Source organism: Spea bombifrons, chromosome 11 (assembly GCF_027358695.1).
Source record: "Spea bombifrons isolate aSpeBom1 chromosome 11, aSpeBom1.2.pri, whole genome shotgun sequence".
NCBI classification, from domain to species: domain Eukaryota; kingdom Metazoa; phylum Chordata; class Amphibia; order Anura; family Pelobatidae; genus Spea; species Spea bombifrons.
In genome coordinates this window covers 15,289,823-15,311,293 of record NC_071097.1, presented here as the reverse complement: position 1 = coordinate 15,311,293, position 21,471 = coordinate 15,289,823, and the positions used below count along the sequence as shown (strand labels likewise).

The following is a 21,471-nucleotide window of genomic DNA, read 5'->3' as shown; positions in this document are numbered from 1 at the left end:
GTTGTCTTTTTGTTTTTTTTTGCACACCTATGTTTACCAGAGCAGTAATGTGTAATTTGATTCTTGAACATTTAAACCCTTTAAACCCCCTTCATCCTTTAGCACTTAAAAAGTGCCTTTGTGTTGCTAAGTGTGTGTAATTGAGTTAAAGAACCTTTAAGTAGAGCCTCCCGAGAACAAGTAAAGTGCATGGATCAATCCAAGAACTTAGAAGATAAGGGATGCCCCTTCATAATCCAACCCTATGCAATATAGTTACAGTTTGTAACTGTGAGCTGCTTTTCAGGTCTTTAACCCAAAAAAATATATTTATATATATTCATATATGTTTATATTTTCTTTCAAAGTTCACCCATTAAATAAAAATTAAATAATTAAATTAACATCAAATGGACTAGAAATACAGCACTGACATTGTTGATGTTCAAATGACGAATGTAGCTGGAAACGTTTGGTTTTTAATGGTATATCTTCATAGATGTACAGAGGTCCTTTATCAGCAACCATCACTTCTGTGTTCCAATGGCATGTTGTTAGCTAAGTACGTTTAAAAGGCTAATTGATCGTTAGAAAACCATTTTGCAATTATGCTGACAGATAATATTTAAGTGTTAAGTGACCCCAAACACTTGAATCCAAGTGTCTGTATATAAAGTACACACCATTTTAAAAGTAACATGGGGAGCCCTACACCTTGGCACCACATTTCTCCTTTACATTGTGCTAGTCACTTGGCAAATATGTAGGTGCAACACTATTTTATCTGAAAGATTGCCAGATCAATCCCTATTCTGTGTTGTACCTTAAGGATTGATAAAGGGTGGGTAAACTTACAAATATTTACACTGTCGTAAATGGTGTGCCTCCAATCCTCTCTATGCTATAACTATATATACTCACTGGCCACTTTGTTAGGTACGAACCAAAAAAGTATGGGGCGCAGGTACATATAGAGGGAAGAAAAATAATACAAATATAGTGTAGATTGTATGTTCAATATTACTGGAAGGTGATGTGTTGCACTCACAAGTGAGGAAGGTGATTCTGACCCATCAGCATGGAGTATGAGAAATTCTTTAATATTCTTCGTAAAAAGTCTAAGAAACAAACTAAAATGGTGCAATAACTTCAGGTAAAATACAAGTTTGCAAGTAGAAATGTGCTCACAATTTTGTTCATGCACAAAAGTGCATATGCAGGCATTTGTATAAAGTCCACCAAGAGGTAGGGTGTAATGAAAGTCCACTTGGGTCCTTCTCGACACGTTTCGCCCCTTGGGCTTCCTCAGGAGATCAAACGGTGAGTAAATGCACTTGTGAGTGCAACACATCACCTTCCATTAATATTGAACATACAATCTACACTATATTTGTATTATTTTTCTTCCCTCTATATGTACCTGCGCCCCATACTTTTTTGGTTTGTTTATATTTCTACACTTTGAGGAAGAGTGTCGTTTGGGCAGCTGCGGTCTATTTGGGAAGTATTTATTCATTTCACTTTATTTTCACTTCACCACAGTAGCACGTATTTTAGGTTTATTCACGGTGGTATACACTTTATTAGGTACACCTGTTCATTTGCTTGTTAACACAAATAGCTAATCAGCCAATCACATAGCAGCATCTCAATGCATGTAGACATGGTCTAGACAACTTGCTGAAATTCAAACTGAGCATCAGAATGGGGTGTAAGTGACCAAATGTGTCATTCTGAGTAATTCAGAAACTGCTCATCTACTGGGATTTTCACGCACCACCATCTCTAGGGTTTACAAGGAATGGTCCTAAAAAGAGAAAATATCCAGTGAGCGGCACTTGTGTGGACAAAAATGCCTTGTTGAGGTCAGAGGAGAATGGGCAGACTGGTTCGAGATGTATGCAGAATACCGTCTCTGAACGCACAACACATCAAACCCTAAAGCAGATGTGCTACAGCAGCAGTAGACCACACGGGGTGCCATTCCTGTCAGCTAAGATCCCCTATTCACTTGCAAGGCAAGCACCATATGTTTAAAGAGACCTCTCCGCAGCAGTGGTGTTGGGGGCGGGGGTCAGAGGGGGCCATGGCCCCCCTACATCATGCTGTGCCCCCCGTGTGCCCCCCAATTGAAACACTGTCAATTGGGAGAGAGAGGTGCCGAGCAGTCACTGAGGAATACGTTTTCAGCAACCGTTCGGCACCTCTCAGTCTCCTCCACGAGGCCTCTGCCTTGGTCGCGGTGCCGGCATTTCATGCTGAGCGCCAGAATATGATGTCATATTCCGGCGCTCAGCAGTGAAGCCGCGCGGACCACGGCAGAACAGGGAGACAGAGGCCTCGCAATCCCACCGCTGCACTTCTACAAGGTAAGTGAACGTGAAAGGGGGAGAGGGTAGAAAGTGAGGAGGGGGTAGATAAGGAGTGAGAAGAGGTAGATAGGGTAGAAGGGAGTGAGAAGGGGTAGATAGGGCAGAAGGCAGGGAGAGGGAGTAGATGCATTAATGAATATGTGTAAATAATGTGTGTGAAAGAATGAATGATTGTGTGAATGAAAGTGAATTAGTGAGTGACTGTAAAAGTGTTTGTGTGAATCATAGGTGTATAATTGATTTGTCACAAAAGCAAAGATGGTATAAGCAGGGTGTTTAAGCACTGGGGACAAAGATGGCACAGGTAGCGTGTTTATGGGACAAAGAAGACTCATGCTGGGCTGTTTGGCGACAAAGATGGCACATCCTATGTATGTGTAATTTGGGTGCTGGTCAGGTTCTATGTGGGCAATGTGGACGCCAGGGTTAGCTTTGGGGTGTGCGACCGGTGATCTATGCCTGTAATTTAGGGGGTTTTATCTATACCTTTAATGCAGAGTTTATGTAATTTCCAATTGATATATACCTGCAATGCTGGGTTTTATGTTATTCTGTTGATCTGTATCTGCTATGTTTCTATACATTATTTATGCTTACCTGCAAATATAGGATTTGTATGCAGGCGGCGTACCTAGAGTATTTGGCACCTGGGGCGGATCCTGTATGTGGCACCCCCCCACACAAACACTTTAAAACTGCATAGCTTCTATCGTTATATACTGGCGCAGACATTGAAGGTGGTACAGCATTACTGTTATCATTATATACTGAGGCAGACATTGACGGTGGTACAGCATTACACCTATCACTATATACTGAGGCAGACATTGATGGGGGTACAGCATAACACCTATCACTATATACTGAGGCTGACATTGACGGGGGTACAGCATAACACCTAACACTATATACTGAGGCAGACATTGACGGTGGTACAGCGTAACCCCTATCACTATACATTGAGCCAGACACTGATAATAGTGCAGCATAACTCCTATCACTATATACAAACGCAAACATTGATGTGGTGTAGGCCTACCACTTCATGGTCTGGCTTAGGGATGCACCAAAACGAAAATTCTGGACTGAAACCGAAAATCCAGCATTTACCTGTCCGAAAACAAATATGACCCCCCACCATAAAAAAAAATCTCACACTTTTATTTAAAGTAAGTAACACAGCAAAATAGGACAAAAAAATTCAATAACAATATTAATATATATATATATATATATATATATGATTGTTAACAGCAATCACACTCCTATCATGCCCAGGCATACCCAGATTCCAGCATGTACTTGCTGACTTGGCATGATAGGAGTGTGATTGCTGTTAACAACTATATATATTGTTCACTGGAGGACTCAGACATACAAATCCCGTATTTGCAGGTATACAATAATAATGTATGGAAACATAGCAAGAGATAAAACTACAGGCTTAGATGATAGGTTGCACAACCCAAAGCCAGCTCTGGCATCCACACTGCCCACATAGAACCTGACCAGCACCCAGATTACACACATAGGATGTACCATCTTTGTCCCCAAACAGCCCAGCATGAGTCAACTTTGTCCCATAAACACCCTGCCTGTGTCATCTTGGTCCCCAAGGTCCCCACCCTGCTTGTGCCATCTTTGCCTTTCCACAAATCAATTATACATCTATCATACACACAAACACTTTAACAGTCATTCACTAATTCACACTTTCATTCATATAATTAATTCACACAATCATTTATTCTCTCTCATTCACACAAATTTACACATTCATTAATGCATTCTCACAAACTCATTAATTATCTCCCTCATTCAGACAATTCATCCACACATTCATTCATTCTCTCACTCATTCTCACTTTCTACCTTTCCCCATTTTCTACCCCTTCTCACTATCTACCCCCTCTCCCTCCCTTCTCACTATCTACCCCCTCCCTCCTCACTATCTTCCCCCCTCCCTCCTCACTATCTCCCCCTCCCTCCTCACTATCTACCTCCTCCGCTCCCTCCTCACTATCTACCCCCTCTCTCCCCCTCCCTGCCCCCCACTATCTACCCCCCCACTATCTACCCCCTCTCCCCCCCTCCTCACTATCTACCCTCCTACCTCCCCACTATCTACCCTCTCCCCTTTTATAGTTAAAGGTTTTGGGCTTACCATCCAGAAGTCCTGCTGTGGGAGCACGACGCCTCCGTCTTCCTGCTCTGCCGCTGAGCTGCTTTACTGCTGAGCGCCGAAATATGATGTCATATTTCGGCGCTCAGCATGACATGCCGGCACCGCGACAGAGTTAGAGGCCTCGCGAAGGAGACTGAGGGGCGCCGAGCGGTTGCTAGGTGCCCCTCTCTCTCCTCCTTACGAGGCTGCCGGGGATCCGGAGCATGTGGTCACCCTAGCCCATGGCACCCCCCTGATGAGCGGCACCCGGGGCGGACCGCAACCCCCCTGCCCCCAGCTAGGTACGCTACTGTTTGTATGTCTTATTCAGTTGATCAATACCTGGAGTGCTGTTTCCATGTGTTGTTTATTTGATCTATACCTTCAGTGCTGAGTTTACACGTGATTTCCAGTTGATCTATACCTGCAATGCTGGGTTTGTGTGTTCTGTTGGTTTATACCTGCAACGCTATGTTTCCATACATAATTTATGTATACCTGCAAATACAAAGTATTTTTGTATGCGTATAACCAGAATTTTCTGTGTTTGCAGAGAGGATTGTGCCTGTATTCTTAACCTTGGCGATATTTGTACATTTTATTGCTATGCTGTCAGTGTTGGAGGCACAGTACACAATTGGTGGATCTTCCTTTTTAGGATTGATGCATTGTTTAGAGAGAATTGTGTACGTCAGATTTCATTAGGGAAAGAATGTACGTAAGGTGCAATACAAAAGAAAAGCATCATTATTAGGCATGGGGAAAAAGTGCTGATGTGTTAAGACTGAGAAGATTAGGTGGAGAAAGTATTGATGTGTTAAACGAGAATACTCTGGTTCCCATGGGTAGGAAACATTTTATGCTAATTGTTATATCTAAAAGAAATGCTGGGTTTAAAAAGTAGAGAGGTTGGAGAACGACAGCAGCCTGAATAAAATAAATAGAATATGAGCAAATTTAGAACAATTAGAGATGAGCTTTTAACTTTTAAAACCTCATGAAAGCATACACTCTATATACAGCTGCAGCTGAGCAATGTACCAGGGAATGCTAATAATAATTAATATTCGCTCTGGCGGGGAAGTGTGTTATTTATGAAGGCTTTCTACTTTTTGACTGCCTGCAATAAGTGTTAATAATATTAAAAACTTATTTGTTCTTCAATATTAAGAAATGTAGTCAATTGTATGTAAGCTACCGTAACTAAATGCCAGCTAATTCCACCTAAAACAACTGAAGCCACTTTTCTCTGTAATCGGTCCATTCTATTACATTTCATCTCTTGCCTCCCAGCAGTCTCTTGTCAGTGAGAGAGGTCTCTCCCCTTCCACAATGTCTCTTGACGTTATCTTCATTCTGCATTCAACGGCAGTAATTGAGTTTGGCAAATTGAAATGTTTTAACGTTCAATCCTTAGGGATTGTCAGAGCAGACCCTGGTTACATCAGCAGTGAGAGTGAGGAAGCATCACTTAAAGATCAGACAGGGCACATGGAGAAGTAGAGAAGGCAGAAAAAAAGCACCAGAAGGACCTCCAGTAATAAGCGAAAACCGATACTAGGATAAATTAATGTTTTAAGGAAATAATATTCTAAACACAGACATCATCATGAGGATTGCGTCCCTTCAAGACAGACACCAATCACCAGCATCTGGAAACTGGGCTTTATTGTCAAAGCTTGGGAATTGACAAAAAAAGGTGCCATCTTTGGTATCAGTCAATACTAATCAGAAGAGCTTTTACAGTAAACCATATTTAACCTGCGTTATCACTGTAAAATCCATGCAAGTGCACTTTGACGTGATCATTGACAAAGGAGTAATTAACTAGTAAAACAGCTGAACACTGTCGAAGGAACACATTTGACCTGAAGATCTTTGAAGTCATGGGTTGGATTACTGACTTCTTCACATACGAAACCACCAAGTCTGTGGTGGTGAAGAGCTGGACTATTGGAATAATCAACAGAGCGGTGCAGCTCCTCATTATAACATACTTTGTATGGTAAGTGCAAAGTTTTACTACAATATCCAGCTTGACATTCTTTACCCTAGTTGCCAACTTTCCTTACACTACTGGAGTACCTTGATTGTTGTGTTCTTTATAACTGGGTTGATGTTTCAATGTTTCTTTGGGCCAAGAAAACCTATAGTGGCTATATTAGTTGATGCCTCTTTTTTTAGCATTACCTTTTATATGGACTTATTTTTCCTGTATGCTTGGTATCAGTTTTCATGCTGGGTGCAAGATATTTTCTTACCCATGGTTTGTAGCCATTGATCTTTATAGCAATGGAGACGTGTTATCTTCACGTGTTATGGCGTAGCACTCAATAGCAATAGCTGGGTGCTACATATCTGTAACCAGTTGATAATTAGCTTGATGACTCTATCCCTTGATATAATATTGGATAAAAGTCACATTTGGCTTCTTCAAGATCAAAAGACAAGAATGTTTTAAAAAGTTGAACTTGAAGACTTCTTTGAAAGTATTTTTCAACCTGAAACCCAATGTGCCTATCCCAGAACTCTGTATTATCTGTTGATATTAATGATATCTGAGTGTTGGATTCTCAAAGTGAGTTTTATAGGTCTTTCTCACCTGAGCCGAGTCATGTCTTTCTTCTGTCTCCCTAGCTGGGTGTTTCTGCATGAGAAAGCTTATCAGATTCGCGACTCTTCCATTGAATCGTCTGTGATGACAAAAGTGAAAGGTATCGGGCGCTATAGCAAAAGAGTAATGGATGTAGCCGACTATGTGACTCCCCCACAGGTAACCGAGATGAACATTATCCTCACTGAAAGAACAAAACTATATTCTGAAACTGATACTTCGCTCGAGTGTCCCAGAAACTGATCACTTATTGTTCTTTTTTAATCAGCTTGTTATTTTTGTAACTGTTTATAGGCAGAGGTTAAACGGAAAAGATTTCATTGGGGCTTATTCCATATGTCGCCTGTTGCCCATGTTGGATACAAGATGGGCAACTCATGTAATAACCTGTTCTAAGGTGTCATGTGCTTTCCAAACTGAATTGTAAACTAATACTATTTATTTCAAGAATTATGTAGTATGGTTTTTTTCCCATCCTTGATCGATATCCTGTATCCAAGTTGGCTGCGACTTTCCACAGAATTGAGCTTTTTGGGATAGTTTTGAGTGCAGTAAGTTCCTAGGTGCTGAGAAATCTGTGGAATTTAGACATGGGGATGATGTTAGCATTATTTATTTGGGATTTGTGCAGAAAGCTCCATATGTCTCACTGCCTTCTACTCACTCTCTTGCTTCTTGTTTTATTTCCAGGGATCTTCGGTGTTTGTTATACTCACAAAGCTTATAACTACTGAGAATCAAGTTCAGGATTTTTGCACAGAGGTGAGTTACAACTAAAAAAAATAAATAGTCAACGGAAGCAGATCCAGTAGCACCAGTACCAATTATACAGTTTGTCTTATTTTATCTTTTTGTGTGTGTTTCTCCAGACGGATGTGAAATACAAATGCACTTACGATAGCCAGTGTGTAAAAGACAAGTCCACGGGGAACGGTAAGAGATTATGGAATGTAGGTTTGGTCAACAACTCTTTAGCTGTTGTGTAACGAATTCTAGTGTGACCCTTAGCTGGTAGATTATATATATATAAATATATATATATTGTTAAAAAGCAATTCCATTAGATCCATTAGAGTGCTATTAGCTAGTAAAAAAAAATATATAACAGCATTTACTAGACCCTACCTTATTTTGGATTACGTGTTAAACCCCCCCCACCGCCACCTTTGGTCGTAATCATGTGGAAAGACGCCAGGCTCCTGACCATAATTTACTGCATCTCACCTACATCCTTCCTGTGAATATTAATAATTGATTAAAATAAGCACTAAAAGTTTTCAATTCTGATGCTTCTCTGCCAGTAAACACCAATAACTATAGACACTGCGCATCCATAGAGGCAATACAAGTCTATAACTAACATTTAGACATTCTGGTTTGGGTGTTTAGGATTTAAGAAGTTATGATTTTTTTTTACTGTTTTGATTTTATTTGGCACATACACTACCACTCAAAAATCTGTGGTCATTTTGCTGTTTTTATGGGAAAACAAGGCAATGTCTAGTTGTGTAACATCATTGCAAAAGGGTTTTCTAATGATCAATTAGCCTTTTTAACGCGGATTAGCTAACACAACATGCCAAGGAGTTATGGCTGCTGATAAAGGCCCTCTGTACGCCTATGAAGATATTCCATTAAAAATTAGACGTTTCCGGCTACCGTAGCCATTTACACCAATTACAATATCTACACTGTAAATCTGATCCAATTTACTTTAATAGACAAAAAATGCTTTTCTTTTAAAAACAAGGACGTTACCAAACTTTTGAATTGTAGTGTATTGATTTTGACTTAGCCTTGATGTTCTGTATGATAGTATGATATTATTGCGTTAGTTCAGCGCTATCTGTGATGGTGTTTTCACTGAGGATGGGCACTTCATTGATATTCATTGATATTCATTGATATTCATGTTCGTTTCTTGTTCGTTTTTCTCGTTCTATTGCAGGCTTCCTTACCGGTCGCTGTGTCAACTCATTCTGTCAGATTCAGGGTTGGTGCCCAACGGAGAACGACACTGTGGACGTGTGAGTAATGAAACGAAGGATTTGAAATAGGTTTGGAAGTAGAACTAGAAGTATGTAGACCTATCTAGTTAGTCTTTTTTTTGTAGTCATATACTACTAGAGGTCTGCACTTACGGTAATTATCTTCACTTGAAGATATATTTTTTTTAATTGAACGTAGCAGGTAGAAAATCCCTTGAAAATAAAAATGACAAACATTTGATCAAGAAGAGGAAACTGGATATATATTAACCCTTTCACAACCCCACTGCATAATGTCTGTTGTCTGCATTGCATACATTAAGGTTATATATATATATATATATATATATGATGTAAGTGGTGTTACGTCAAGGAAGTAAGAGCAAGGTAATGTTAATTACCAAAGAGATGAGTCTTGACATTGTTTATTAGGAAACATAGAGTGTCAATTTGTGATATACCATAAAGGGCATGTTCACTAAAGGGTGAGTTGACAGGAGAGTGATGGTTCCAGCTACCTCACTTAATTATTCATAATGAAAGGCCAGCACTGGCTGGTTTAGGGCTGAGGTGGCCCCACATAATGTATAATTCAATAAAATTAAAGACATTTCAGAGATTTAATTAAACATTATACAGGGCACGCTATTCCTGCAACAGAAGCTTGTCAGTGTTGGACGTTCATAAGGTATAGCGGAATCACAAAGTGGAAACCACAAATCTCCTGCAAACTCTGCATTCTTAGTGAATCGGTCCCATTGGGACATGAAGTCCAATCACACATTTAGGTCTGTTTTTAGATTTTGTTAATTGCGAAACAGTTGAGATTCAATGCTTCCTACTGTCCATTCTCCCTATATAGTACCATCCTGTGATGCACGTGCACACATTTTAACATGTACTACATCAGTTGAGAAATGGGTTAATTACCTTTTAATTTTAAATTGCTAATTGTTAGGTAAGAGTTCTTTATGTGTGGTTTGTACCTTTCACTAGTTATATGCCAGTTGTTGTTCAGTTGTGACAGGTGGTTCTTCAAAATGATTTTCTTTAAGTTTGTGGGGTTTCTGTAAGAACAAAGCATCCGATTCAAAGAGAGTCTATAAATATATCACAGTCTGGAGTTTCAATGTAAAGGGTGAGGTTTGTATTAAACTACCGAAGAAAGTAATGGCGATCTGAGAAATGCTTCTTCCTTGTTTAATACCGGAATTAATCTAGTTATGCTTGGAATAACCCCTGTTAGACTATATATCACGATTTTAGGCAGACAGGACTAGGTCAGAAGGAGCTAAGATATCAGTGCTCTACTAAGGTTAATTTTTATTCCTGATTTGTGCGCCTTCATTGTCCATAAGAATTTCTCAGACTTATCCCATTTAGTGTATACCAACAAATGTTATGTTTTAATTTTCTTTTCCTTGTTTTACATTTTTCTAATTTAGTTAAATTGTTAGCCATTTGGCTTGTTCCACCAGGAAAAAGGTTTACATTTAAAAATGCTCAGAATTTAAAAAAACCCCATTGTATTCTTGGATAGTGCCCTATATGTCTTATTCTTGTGTGGCTTTATCTTTAGGCCAATTCTTCATGAAGCTGAAAATTTTACAATCTTTGTAAAAAACAGTGTGCGATTTCCTGTGTTTGACTTTGAGAGGTGAGCTTATTGAAATATTTTTTACATGATGCCTAAAAGATGCATAATACTACATGGTGCCGAGATATGTTAGAAGTTCAATCTGTTCATATTTTTATTTTTTAGGGGAAACCTGCTATCCAGCCTGAATTGTCGATATAATGCTGTTACACATCCGTTCTGCCCAATATTCCGCCTTGGGGACATTATTAAGCTTGCAGGTGAAAATTTCTCAAGCCTTGCAGAAAATGTAAGTCCAATCACTGTTACAGGACTCTTTCAGTGTGTTTTATATGGAGAATACATTGTTGTTTATTTTTTTCCTGAGGACTTACAAACTAGAGCTCCTGAAATTGATGTACCAGGTTCATATGGATTATAGGCACTCAGTGGTTCTAATTCAAAAACACTCTTTAAAAAAAATTAATAAAGTCTCATAGATACAAACCCTTCCAATGGAGTTGTGATCTTTGTAATAATAGACAAGATTCTATTAATCAGAATAGAAGCTAACCATACTCTACGGGGTTGGAATTGTGGGGTTCCATATGGTGTCCAGTGAAGACCCAAGCCTCCAATTGGCCTTCTGACCAGTAAAGAACAGAAATGTTTTGCTCTCCAAAGCACTGCTAACAAGGGAAGCAAAAGACCCAGCCCTTTTGGTCAGCGTTCAGCAGGGAGAAGACTGGGGTTCAGCCTGCTGTGGTTCATCATCACACTTGGCATGAGCCACTTGGATATGCCTTTTGTTTTCTACAGAAATTGGAGCACTACCCCTCAAGTTTTAAACAAATGTTACCTTTTTCTGTGAAAGCATTTAATGGAATTAACTTTTATTTAATGACTTTATCTGTCTGGAAGCCTGTTCATTTCAATGTGTTTTATTTCAGGGAGGAGTGTTGGGAATAAAGATTGGTTGGCTATGCGACCTTGATAAATCCTGGGATTTATGTCTTCCAAGTTATAGCTTCACCAGACTGGATGGTGTATCTGCAAAGAGCAATGTTTCTCCTGGATATAACTTCAGGTTAGAAGATCATGGGAGAGAAGAAAACAAAACTACTTTTCTATTAAAAATACAAAAAACATTAAAATTTTAAAATAATTATATATTTTTTTGCATTTCACTCATAGTTGGAAAGCTATCTGCTGATATATAAATACATAAATAAGGGATATTAAATAAATTGGTATGCATTTGTTAGATGTCAATATACATTGATGTTTATATTCAAAGAGCCAACAGTAACAAAGTGAAGCAGTCTGAAGGGACAGAAGCAATACATTATTAAATTACTTATATATATATATATATATATATATATATATATATATATTAATATTAATACATTAGTGTATCATTTATTTCATGACTTATCTCTTTTATCTTAGGTTTGCTCGCTATTACATGCGCCCAGATGGCTCTGAGTTCCGAACTCTGGTCAAAGCCTACGGAATCAGAGTAGATGTGCTGGTTTATGGCAATGTAAGTCCAAAACATACAATGATTAACAATAACTTATTTTTAGATGAAATACAGTGAAAATGCTTCAGTTCTGCAGGATGGGTTAAATTATGCTGCCAGCAAACAAGGAAGAACGTGATGAGCTAGACAACCTGAAAACAAGGAATCAGCACAAACTATATAACCACATATAATTTAGCCTACCAACTACAAAAAAGTACCCTAATATTGGCAAGTCCTTTCTAATTGAGTGCACCAAGACTCCTTCAATTTAAAGCCCGCTGTGGACACCATTATTAGCTGCATTTGAGGTAGGAGGGTTGGTTAACGAGGAAGTCTGGTCAAGACGTTATCACACCCTTATATATATATGAGAGAAATAAAAAAACATATGTTTAATATTTTGAATATTGCTGTCTTGTTCATGGTCCTGTTAAAGCACAAGCCTACTTGTGCCATGCAAGTATTAGCTTTTCTATGGGTTCTACAGTTTTATCCTTCAATATGTGATAAACTGCATTAAAAAATAGGCAGGTATCTACGAAACAACTGGCGTACTATTGAAATCTCATTTTTCGTTTATTATGCACTTTCAAGTAGCATCCTTTCAAGTAGCCACCTTGCCAAACATGTCAAACCTACTAGTAGATCATTTTAAGATCTTCAAATTGAAAGGGAAGGTCTTTTCTAAAGAGAAATCAATACAGATTTGTGATGGAGTTTGCAAGAAAAGGTAGGATAAAAGATATATCATATAAGAATATTATATTTCATGTTTGGCATCTTTTGTTATTAGTTAAGCCACTTTTATTTTTATAAAAGTAGACTTCTCACTTCATATACCTTTGATAACTGTAATGTTTAGAACATACCCCCGTTCATATTGATTCAACTGCAAAAGTGAATGCAAAATTAGTTATTTGATAAAAAAAAATCCAAAGTATATTTGAATTAGAAGTCTGTGTCACATAGCAGAAAGTGGGACAAAAGTTTTAAAGCTTTGGTGTATTGGAGGACTATGAGAAAAGACTAACTAATCTCAATATATATAGGCTTGAGGGAAGAAGAGAGAGGAAAAATGTGATGGGAACTCTTAAGAATTTAAAGGATTCAATAAAGTAAATGCAAAGTTTATTTCAGGGGAGAAATGTTAAAACAAGTGGCGATGGTGTAAAACTAGAGGTAATGTAAGGAAGTTTTACTTTACTGAGAGGGTGGTAGATAAATGAAACAGCCTTCCATCATAAGCGGTAGAGGCTAATACAGTGAGGAAACTTAAACATGCACGGGATAGACATGAAGCTATCCGGGATCTAAGAGAAGACCAAGGACCAATAAAGTTATCTAAATGAGTAGACTTGATGGTTCTCATCCGCCGTAAGATTCTAGATTTATTTGTAGTTGCAATTTTGGTTTTGTCAGTGAACTAAATACAGTTTGATGTTCCTTTTCCTCTAAAATAATAGGTTACATTTTTTTAAGTATTTAATTAAATCATTCATTCATTCTTTAGGCGGGAAAGTTTAACATCATTCCAACTCTCATCAACACTGTGGCAGCATTTACATCTGTGGGTGTGGTGAGTAAATTTTCTCATCTGTCTTTATCTGTAAAACAAAAATTAGGTTGTTTTTTTTACATATTTGTCGAATTTATCACCAACCTGATTTGTTTCAAGACTAATTGTGTTATACATCCACAAAGCCCACCAATCATGTGGGAACAAACTTTCATTGTTATTTTCTACGAGGTCTACTTGTTACATTCTGGTAACATAACAGGACACATTTGAAAATAAGTTCTGATCACATTTTATATTGTTACATAATATTCTAATTTTGGGAGACCTGTCTCCTCAGCAGTGCTAAACGTTGTCAATTAGTCATTATTAAGATCTTATAATATTTGACAGATTCTAAATATCTATGGAGCACAGTGGTCTACCTTCCATGTGCCTCATTTATTTGTAGGACAGTCCCACTTTTAATTTGCTTTATCAATTATACCGTAATTTGACATTTTACTGCTCAACTTTATGTCAAATAGTATTGTTTTATATTAGAGGCTCTGACATAACAGACTCCCTCAGTCAAAGCATACTGCGTCTGAGCACCTGTATTTGATGTATGTACCCAGTGCTCAGGTTTAGGCGGCGTGTGAGGACTGCAAGAAAGCGAAAGAGCTCCCACTGTAAAGAGCAACTGCCCTAAACATCTTCGCAAAACGTGAATTTATATTAATGTATTTGTAATTACTTTAATATGCAGTCTATGCAAAGTGGACACTAGTATACTTTAAAAACTACATTAGGGACAAAAACAACTACATAGGCCCTAGCATTCTATGCTGTAATTAGATTTTGCTTTCTATTTCAATCTATATTACTTAGAATACCAGCACCATAGACTTCACACTGAATGCAGGATACTATTCCATTCTTAAAATATATTCTTAAAATATTACTTTAAGCGCCCCAACAGTGCCTCAAGATGTCACAGCTCCACATTTTTCTCTTCATCTCTACATCAGTTGACCTATGTATGCTCGCCTTTTCATCTGTTATTTATTAAAAAATATCAACACCTCCTTGTGCTTTCTAATATTCTGTTTTCTGACAGGGAACGGTTCTGTGTGATATAATTTTACTGAATTTCCTGAAAGGAGCTGATCAATATAAAGCCAAAAAGTTTGAGGAGGTAAGGAGGGGGGATATTGCTTAAGGAAGTGAGAGAGTCCTGTAGTGGCTGAAGATGTGTGGGAATGTGGAAGAAATCTGGGGCTTCTGAAGAACAATAAGGGGGATGAAGTGGCTGAGTATGTGAAATCGATTTTAGAGATGCCTATTAGCTGGATCAGAAGAACAGTACAGATTAGCTGCCAGTAGAATAGTAGCTAGAGAGTAGGAGACTTATGTGGAAACATACAGAATGAGAAGATGTCTTGGAAAACAACAATGATATAATATTATTTGAGGAGATGAGAGTTCAGCGAATGGAAAACACACACCCCATGAGAGTAGAACTGAAGCAACATATATGTGGAGTTTAGAATTATCAATTAATGTAACATTAAAAACAAATTGCCATTTTTAGCAGGTCTGCATTTTTTATTTATTATTAATTCATATCTCACAGGTGTCGGATAACGCTCCTCCTTTGGGAAGTCAGGTGTACAAGAGTGATCAGACGCTGGCTGGACGTGCAGATGAGAAACGATCTACGGATTCTGGGGCCTACTCAATAGGCCTGTAATCACCTAATGGACCTCCTCCCCCTTAAAGTGGCTGATTAGGGTTCCACTTAGTAATGCTCTTTGTATAGTCCCTTAGCTTTATATGAAAAGGCTTTCAGCTGTTTAAGATACTCTTGCTATTTTGTTCCTTAGATGCTGTTTGAGAATTTATAACTTGCAGCACATTTACAACTCCCCTCCCCGTACTGTATCTCCTATATCATTCTTACTAAATCATGGCCATAAACCCTTATCTTTCTTTTCTGGTATTGTATCCCCAAGCTAGGTAAAACAATGAGATGTGAATTCAAATAAACTTAAAAAGATAAATTCTGAAACCTCTACCAGCAACCAATGACTTAGCCATGTCATGTTATAGTTGCCCACTGAATTTGATGTAAATACCAGTTATGTCTGTATATTTCAGAGCACTGTCTATAGAGAAATAAAATAAAAATTCCTAGAGATATTTATAGCATTTGTGTAATTTATTCAAAAACAAAAAATGCATAATACAATGTATTTTGCTGCCTTCTACTGCAAAACAACAGATGTTTATATGAAAGAAAATATAGGTACATATGCATACCTCTCAACATTTCTGGTGTCCAAAGCACAGCTGCCCAGCATTCTTAGACCTGTAATCTGTTGATTTTACAACTCTCTGTTCTGATTGTGGGAGATCAGAGGGTCTTCCCAACCAGCCCATGATGCCCACTGCCAACAAAAGTTGCAGAGTTTGAAAACAGTACACTTGAAACAGACAGATATACAGAATACAAAGAGACAACAGTAATCACATCATACTGTAAAATAATAGTTCAAGGGGTGCAGAAATAGTGGCCTTGAAGCAGTAATAACACCTGTAGGAGGGTTGGACTGAGTGAAAAGATATATGGTAAAAGTCCAAGGGCTGAGAGTGCCAGGAAAGTGAGGACTGGGATTAATGCTCCTCATTGAGATTGTCAATGATGGAGTAGTCTCTGAGCAAGCTGAGGATCAGCCTGTGACAGTCTCAGACAGTGACCTTTTCCCTTCTCAGAATCAGGCTAGTCGCCAACCCCCAACCCCCCCCCCGTTAAAGAACAGAGCTTTACCTGGAGAGTTCCCAGGTATGAACATCAAGCTCTGGAATGCACAACCTATGGTGGTGGTGACTGCATGAGGAGTTGCAATTTAAAACTTGTCAATCCAAGGATTATTCTGCCAACTGAGCCATGAAAGAAATTCTCTAGATTTAAAGTATTTTCCTTTTTTAAACTGAATAAATGCAATTATGGATATGTTGGGTGGGCTGAACCCTATGCACTTATGTAAATTGTGAGGCTTATTAGCTATGTAATCAAGGACAGACTGGCCATGGATGGTCAGACATGGACATCTGATAAGGTCATTGCAGCGGACATGTGTGGCCACACGCTACATTTTTTTTCTACTGAAGTAGTATGTGACCAGGCATATCCAACCGATGGCTGCATGCTACAGCACACAATCTGCCTCTGAAGCAGCAGATCGGGTGAGTATCTGGTGGTGTTGGCCAGTGGCCCTCTGGGCATTTGCCTGGTGTGCCAGTTGGCCAGTCCAAGCCTGTTTGTAACTAAACATTGGGATTTGTTTTCTTTTTACAGTAGATGCAGAGTAGAGTGCTTCACAGATCCTTAATAATGTTTTGACAAGATACCAACTGGATCTGTACTATAAGACACTCATATCAGTGCACAGCCACATCGGTTATACAAACAGCAATTTATATTTTTTAAAGTTGTCCATGGGGAAGGTCATCAGGATAACTTGGTTAATGCTTGTATTATTGCTAACAACTAAATTGGTGGTTTTTCTCGAGAAGCTTGAGCTAAAAGCATCCATTTCTGATTAATTGCTTTTGTCAGTAAAATTCTTTGTGTAAGAGGAATTTTGGCCGTAAGAGCACTTCTGTGACTTTTGTAAAATAATACAATTAGTAGTAATAGTCTATTGGCTGCAATGGTGATGGTAATAGCTCCTGATTTAGAGTGATGCCCAAAAGTCATCAGGCCCATAGATTTTTATAAATATTGTTATAAAATTGTGTGCAAAAGTTCCTGGGGTTAAAGCCCAACAATAGCTGTAACATGCACTGTGCTTTACAAACTTTGTTAGGTTCAATCCACTCACCATAACACCCACGCTAACAAAACAGGCTAACGCTCACTCTCACAAAATAAGCTAATACCCACAAACTCCTTCTAACACCACATACACAAGCTCACTTTTCTCCTCTCTTCCCGTCTCCCTAGGGTCACTCCTGACACAAACATTAAGTACTACCATACACTCAGTGATGCATTTACCTTCTGCTCTGCCCAAGGCCTAAACTAGGGCAACACCCCCAGCCTTCCTCTCCAAATTAGAGTCTGTACTGTCTTAAAAGCAAGGCCGGCCCTACCATGGAGCAGAGTGGCACTTTTGAAGAGGAGGCACTTTGCCTTTTTTGTTTTAAAGCGGAGGAGAGAGAGGGGTGCCGAGTGGTTTTCGCTTACCAAGTTGTCCGTACCCGCTTGGCGCCCCTCTCTCTCCTCTGCGAGCCCTCTAGCTCGGTCTCGGTGCCGGCTTGTAATGCTGAGCGCCGGAATATGACGTCATTTCCGGCGTTCAGCGGTAAAGCAGCGCGCACCGTGGCAGAGCAGGGAGACTCGCCACAGGACTGCTGAAAGGTAAGTGAAGTACAAAGGGGGAGGATAGGGTAGATAATAGGGAGGGAGAAGAAGGGTAGATAATAGGGAGGGAGAGGAAGGATAGATAATAGGAGGGAGGGAGAGGAAGGGTAGATAATGACCCCTGGCGTCTGCAGGGGGGGGAGTAATTTTAAACTTCGCCCCAGGCGGCATTATGTCTTGAGCCGGCCCTGCTTAAAAGGCATACACCCATGCTAACACCTTAAACTAAGATATACACACTCTAACAGGAAATGTGGGAACTGAAGGAGGAACCAGCAGGCTGCTCCAGGGACTTAAGGCCCTTAGCCTCAAAGTCTGCATTTAGACCCTCCTAGTAACTCTAGATACTATACAACTGAATATAAACACAAAGCAGTAATAAACAGAAACAAAACACCTCCACGTGATAAATATAAAAATGTAAATACCCTAATAAGGTTAGCAGCTCCCAAAAACAACACTCCTCATAAAGTGTACAACAGCAAATATATCAAGGAATGGGGCGCATAAACATGTAAAAAAAAGAACAAAACACAATAGTGTAATATGTCCAAATAGTAAATATGAGTGATAACAACGTGATATATGTGATATACGTGATATATCAATTGATCGTTTGTCTACGTGATATATCAATTGATCGTTTGTCTGCTTGAATACATATATTTTTCTCCTGAAGAAGCCAACGGAGTTTGGCGAAACGCGTTGAGACTGAGCCTTTATCGTATTTGGACTTCTTTTGATCTGCTGGACGTTTTTATTCTGCTATTTTGCATAACATTTCGGTTATGCCAACCCTTTTGTGAGTTATATGAGCTCTCTTCTTATTAAATATAGTTTCATTATACTGCACCATTTGTGGTTCTCTTCATTTGCTTTCCAGATACTCAGAAGAACTTTTCTCATTTGATGGGCCTCCTATACTTACTACCTTTGTGAGTGCATCACGTTGTTATCACTCATATTTACTATTTGGACATATTACACTATTGTGTTTTGTTCTTTTTTTTACATGTTTATGCGCCCCATTCCTTGATATATAAACACAAAGCAAACATACCCTGTTATATCAGGTGGAAAAGACCATGGAGTTTATTCAGTAAAGGATGAGAGACAGAGAATTTTGCAGGATGATGTGGTTTCAGGTTGCTCACCTCACTATGAAGGGCCAAGTTTCTCCAACAGAATCGGCTGAGGAGACTGAAGAAATCTCACTGGTTTAACCATATATTACACAGGGCCAGACAAGCTCTTCTTGCATCAGACTCACTGGGGTTAGATCTTCATAATGCATAATAATATATTGAAAGCACAACTCTCCTGTAAAGCCTCCCTTTAGTGACTAGGTCCCCATGAGGGACAATGAAATGAGTAGTAATTCTCCAATAGTCTAGGAAAAATTCAACATTTCTGTTGACTTGCCCTGTGTATCATTTTTAGGGAGACAATTGTAATGTTATTTGCATACCAGTCCACAGATCTCCAGAAGGTAGTCTCTCTACTGTAACAATAATTTGCAGCTGTTGTTTAACACACACATATATCCCTTATCTTGACTGGACTGAAATGTTGTACTACTTTAACATTCAAGTGTTTGCGTGTAATTTTCTTCTTTCTCATTTAGTGCCCAGTGAAACACACCAGCTGCCATATGGACTGATTCCCACAACACACTTATAGAATACGAATTGATACAAAGACACAATCGTCCACGTGCGCAAGTGTTAAAACAAAAATGGTTAGTTTATAATAACCTGATTTTTCAGATGGTAATCATCAGATGTTTTTTTTTTTTTAAATAGTGTATACTATGTTAAAAATTGGCCATAAACTATGTTTAATAGTTGCACTCGCATGCATGTGTACTTGTTTGTGTGTGAGAGCATGCATGTGTATTTGTGTGTGTGTGACTAGCTGTTGAAGTTGGGGAGCCGGGGAAATTTTTCGCACCAGGGCCCAGTTTCTAGTTACACCCCTGCCTATTAACTTTTGTCAACAACTTTTTGGAAGGTACAATGTATATATTTGAAACACAAATAAACCACTAGGTGGCAATCACACACAAATACATCCAAAAATACTTAAACATTGCTTATAACAAATATCACAGGACCCACAATACAATCCAAAGTTTTGCCATTCATTTTTTAAATTATAACAGCATGCACTTGGCATAGTAAAACTGGGTCTTCTACTATTTTTACTATTGCCATATACATTACTTTTCAAAAGTTTATGGTCACTTAGTGACAAATGAGTTGTTTCTAGCTACAATAGTCACTTACAACATTAACAACACTAACAACATCTACACTGTATTTTTGATCCATTAACTGTTTTTTTTTAATGGACACAATTTGCTTTTCATTAAAAACAACATGTATTTTACATACATACCACATACGTGTGGTTTTGTTTTGTTCCTTGAGATTCAGACCCAGGACTGCACATATCAACTATGGTCCTCAGGCTCAGGAATTACTACCATATAGATAGACTGAGTTGCTGCTTGGAACCTACGTTGGACTAAGGGGTCAATGCACAGGATGTAAGGGGCGCTATAAAAATTATAGTGGTTTCTTTAACCTTTTCATGACTACAATCAGTGGAATATAGCTCACCAAAACCTCTCATGAACTTGTGTATAGGTGGGCGTGGCTGGCCGCTGAGAGACATGGCTGCCTGAGACTAGTGCTCCGCCAGCAACCTAACTAATTTCGCTATAATCCGCTGCCATCCATCACCATGGGGCGCAACAAGCGGCAGTCCTCCTCTCAGTCATCCTCTCGGGATGGAGAGTCTTCGACGGCGCCTTCCCTCCGCGCTTATTTCCGCACCCCAGCGGTGCTGGATTCTCACAGGCCTACTGACCACGAGGCCTCGTCTCCGGCGAGTTCCCGGGGCTCCGATGAGCCGATCCCTGACCACATGCCTGCTGCGGATGAGACACCTACCTGCTCAGCTGAAGTGCTTCGCCTATTTTCTTCGGCCCCGTGGAGGGCGGATTTCAGCACTCTGCTCCAAGAGCTGAAACAGACGGTAACCGATGCGGTTGCAGGCCTCAAATCGGAGCTCTCCCGTGTGGAGGGCCGGATCTCTAGGCAGGCGGAGGAGCTCACGCAGCAAGCTCGGATGACGGCTGACCTCGCCGAGCTCACTTCACGGCATGCTACTTACCTGGCGGACTACAGACGGCGGCTGGAGGACCTCGATAACAGGGGCCGCCGCCATAACATTCGTATTCGTGGCCTACCCGAAGCGGATCCCCGGGCACAGGAGGATGTAGAGGACTTGGTGGTACGTCTCTTTCGGGACCTCCTGGGTCA

The 21,471-nt window shown here is 39.4% G+C and overlaps 1 protein-coding gene across 1 annotated transcript; it reads left to right on the top strand.

Annotated features, from left to right (window-relative positions):
• The first annotated feature begins 5,958 nt into the window (after positions 1-5,958).
• P2RX3 (purinergic receptor P2X 3) lies at positions 5,959-15,916 on the top strand. The gene is made up of 12 exons (XM_053451188.1): positions 5,959-6,520; positions 7,153-7,288; positions 7,820-7,891; positions 7,999-8,062; positions 9,078-9,156; positions 10,697-10,774; positions 10,880-11,003; positions 11,644-11,780; positions 12,146-12,239; positions 13,732-13,797; positions 14,837-14,914; positions 15,353-15,916. Exons 1-12 carry the CDS (start codon positions 6,402-6,404, stop codon positions 15,467-15,469), a joined length of 1,164 nt encoding a protein of 387 aa, XP_053307163.1. The 5' UTR covers positions 5,959-6,401; the 3' UTR covers positions 15,470-15,916.
• The last annotated feature ends 5,555 nt before the right edge of the window (positions 15,917-21,471 follow it).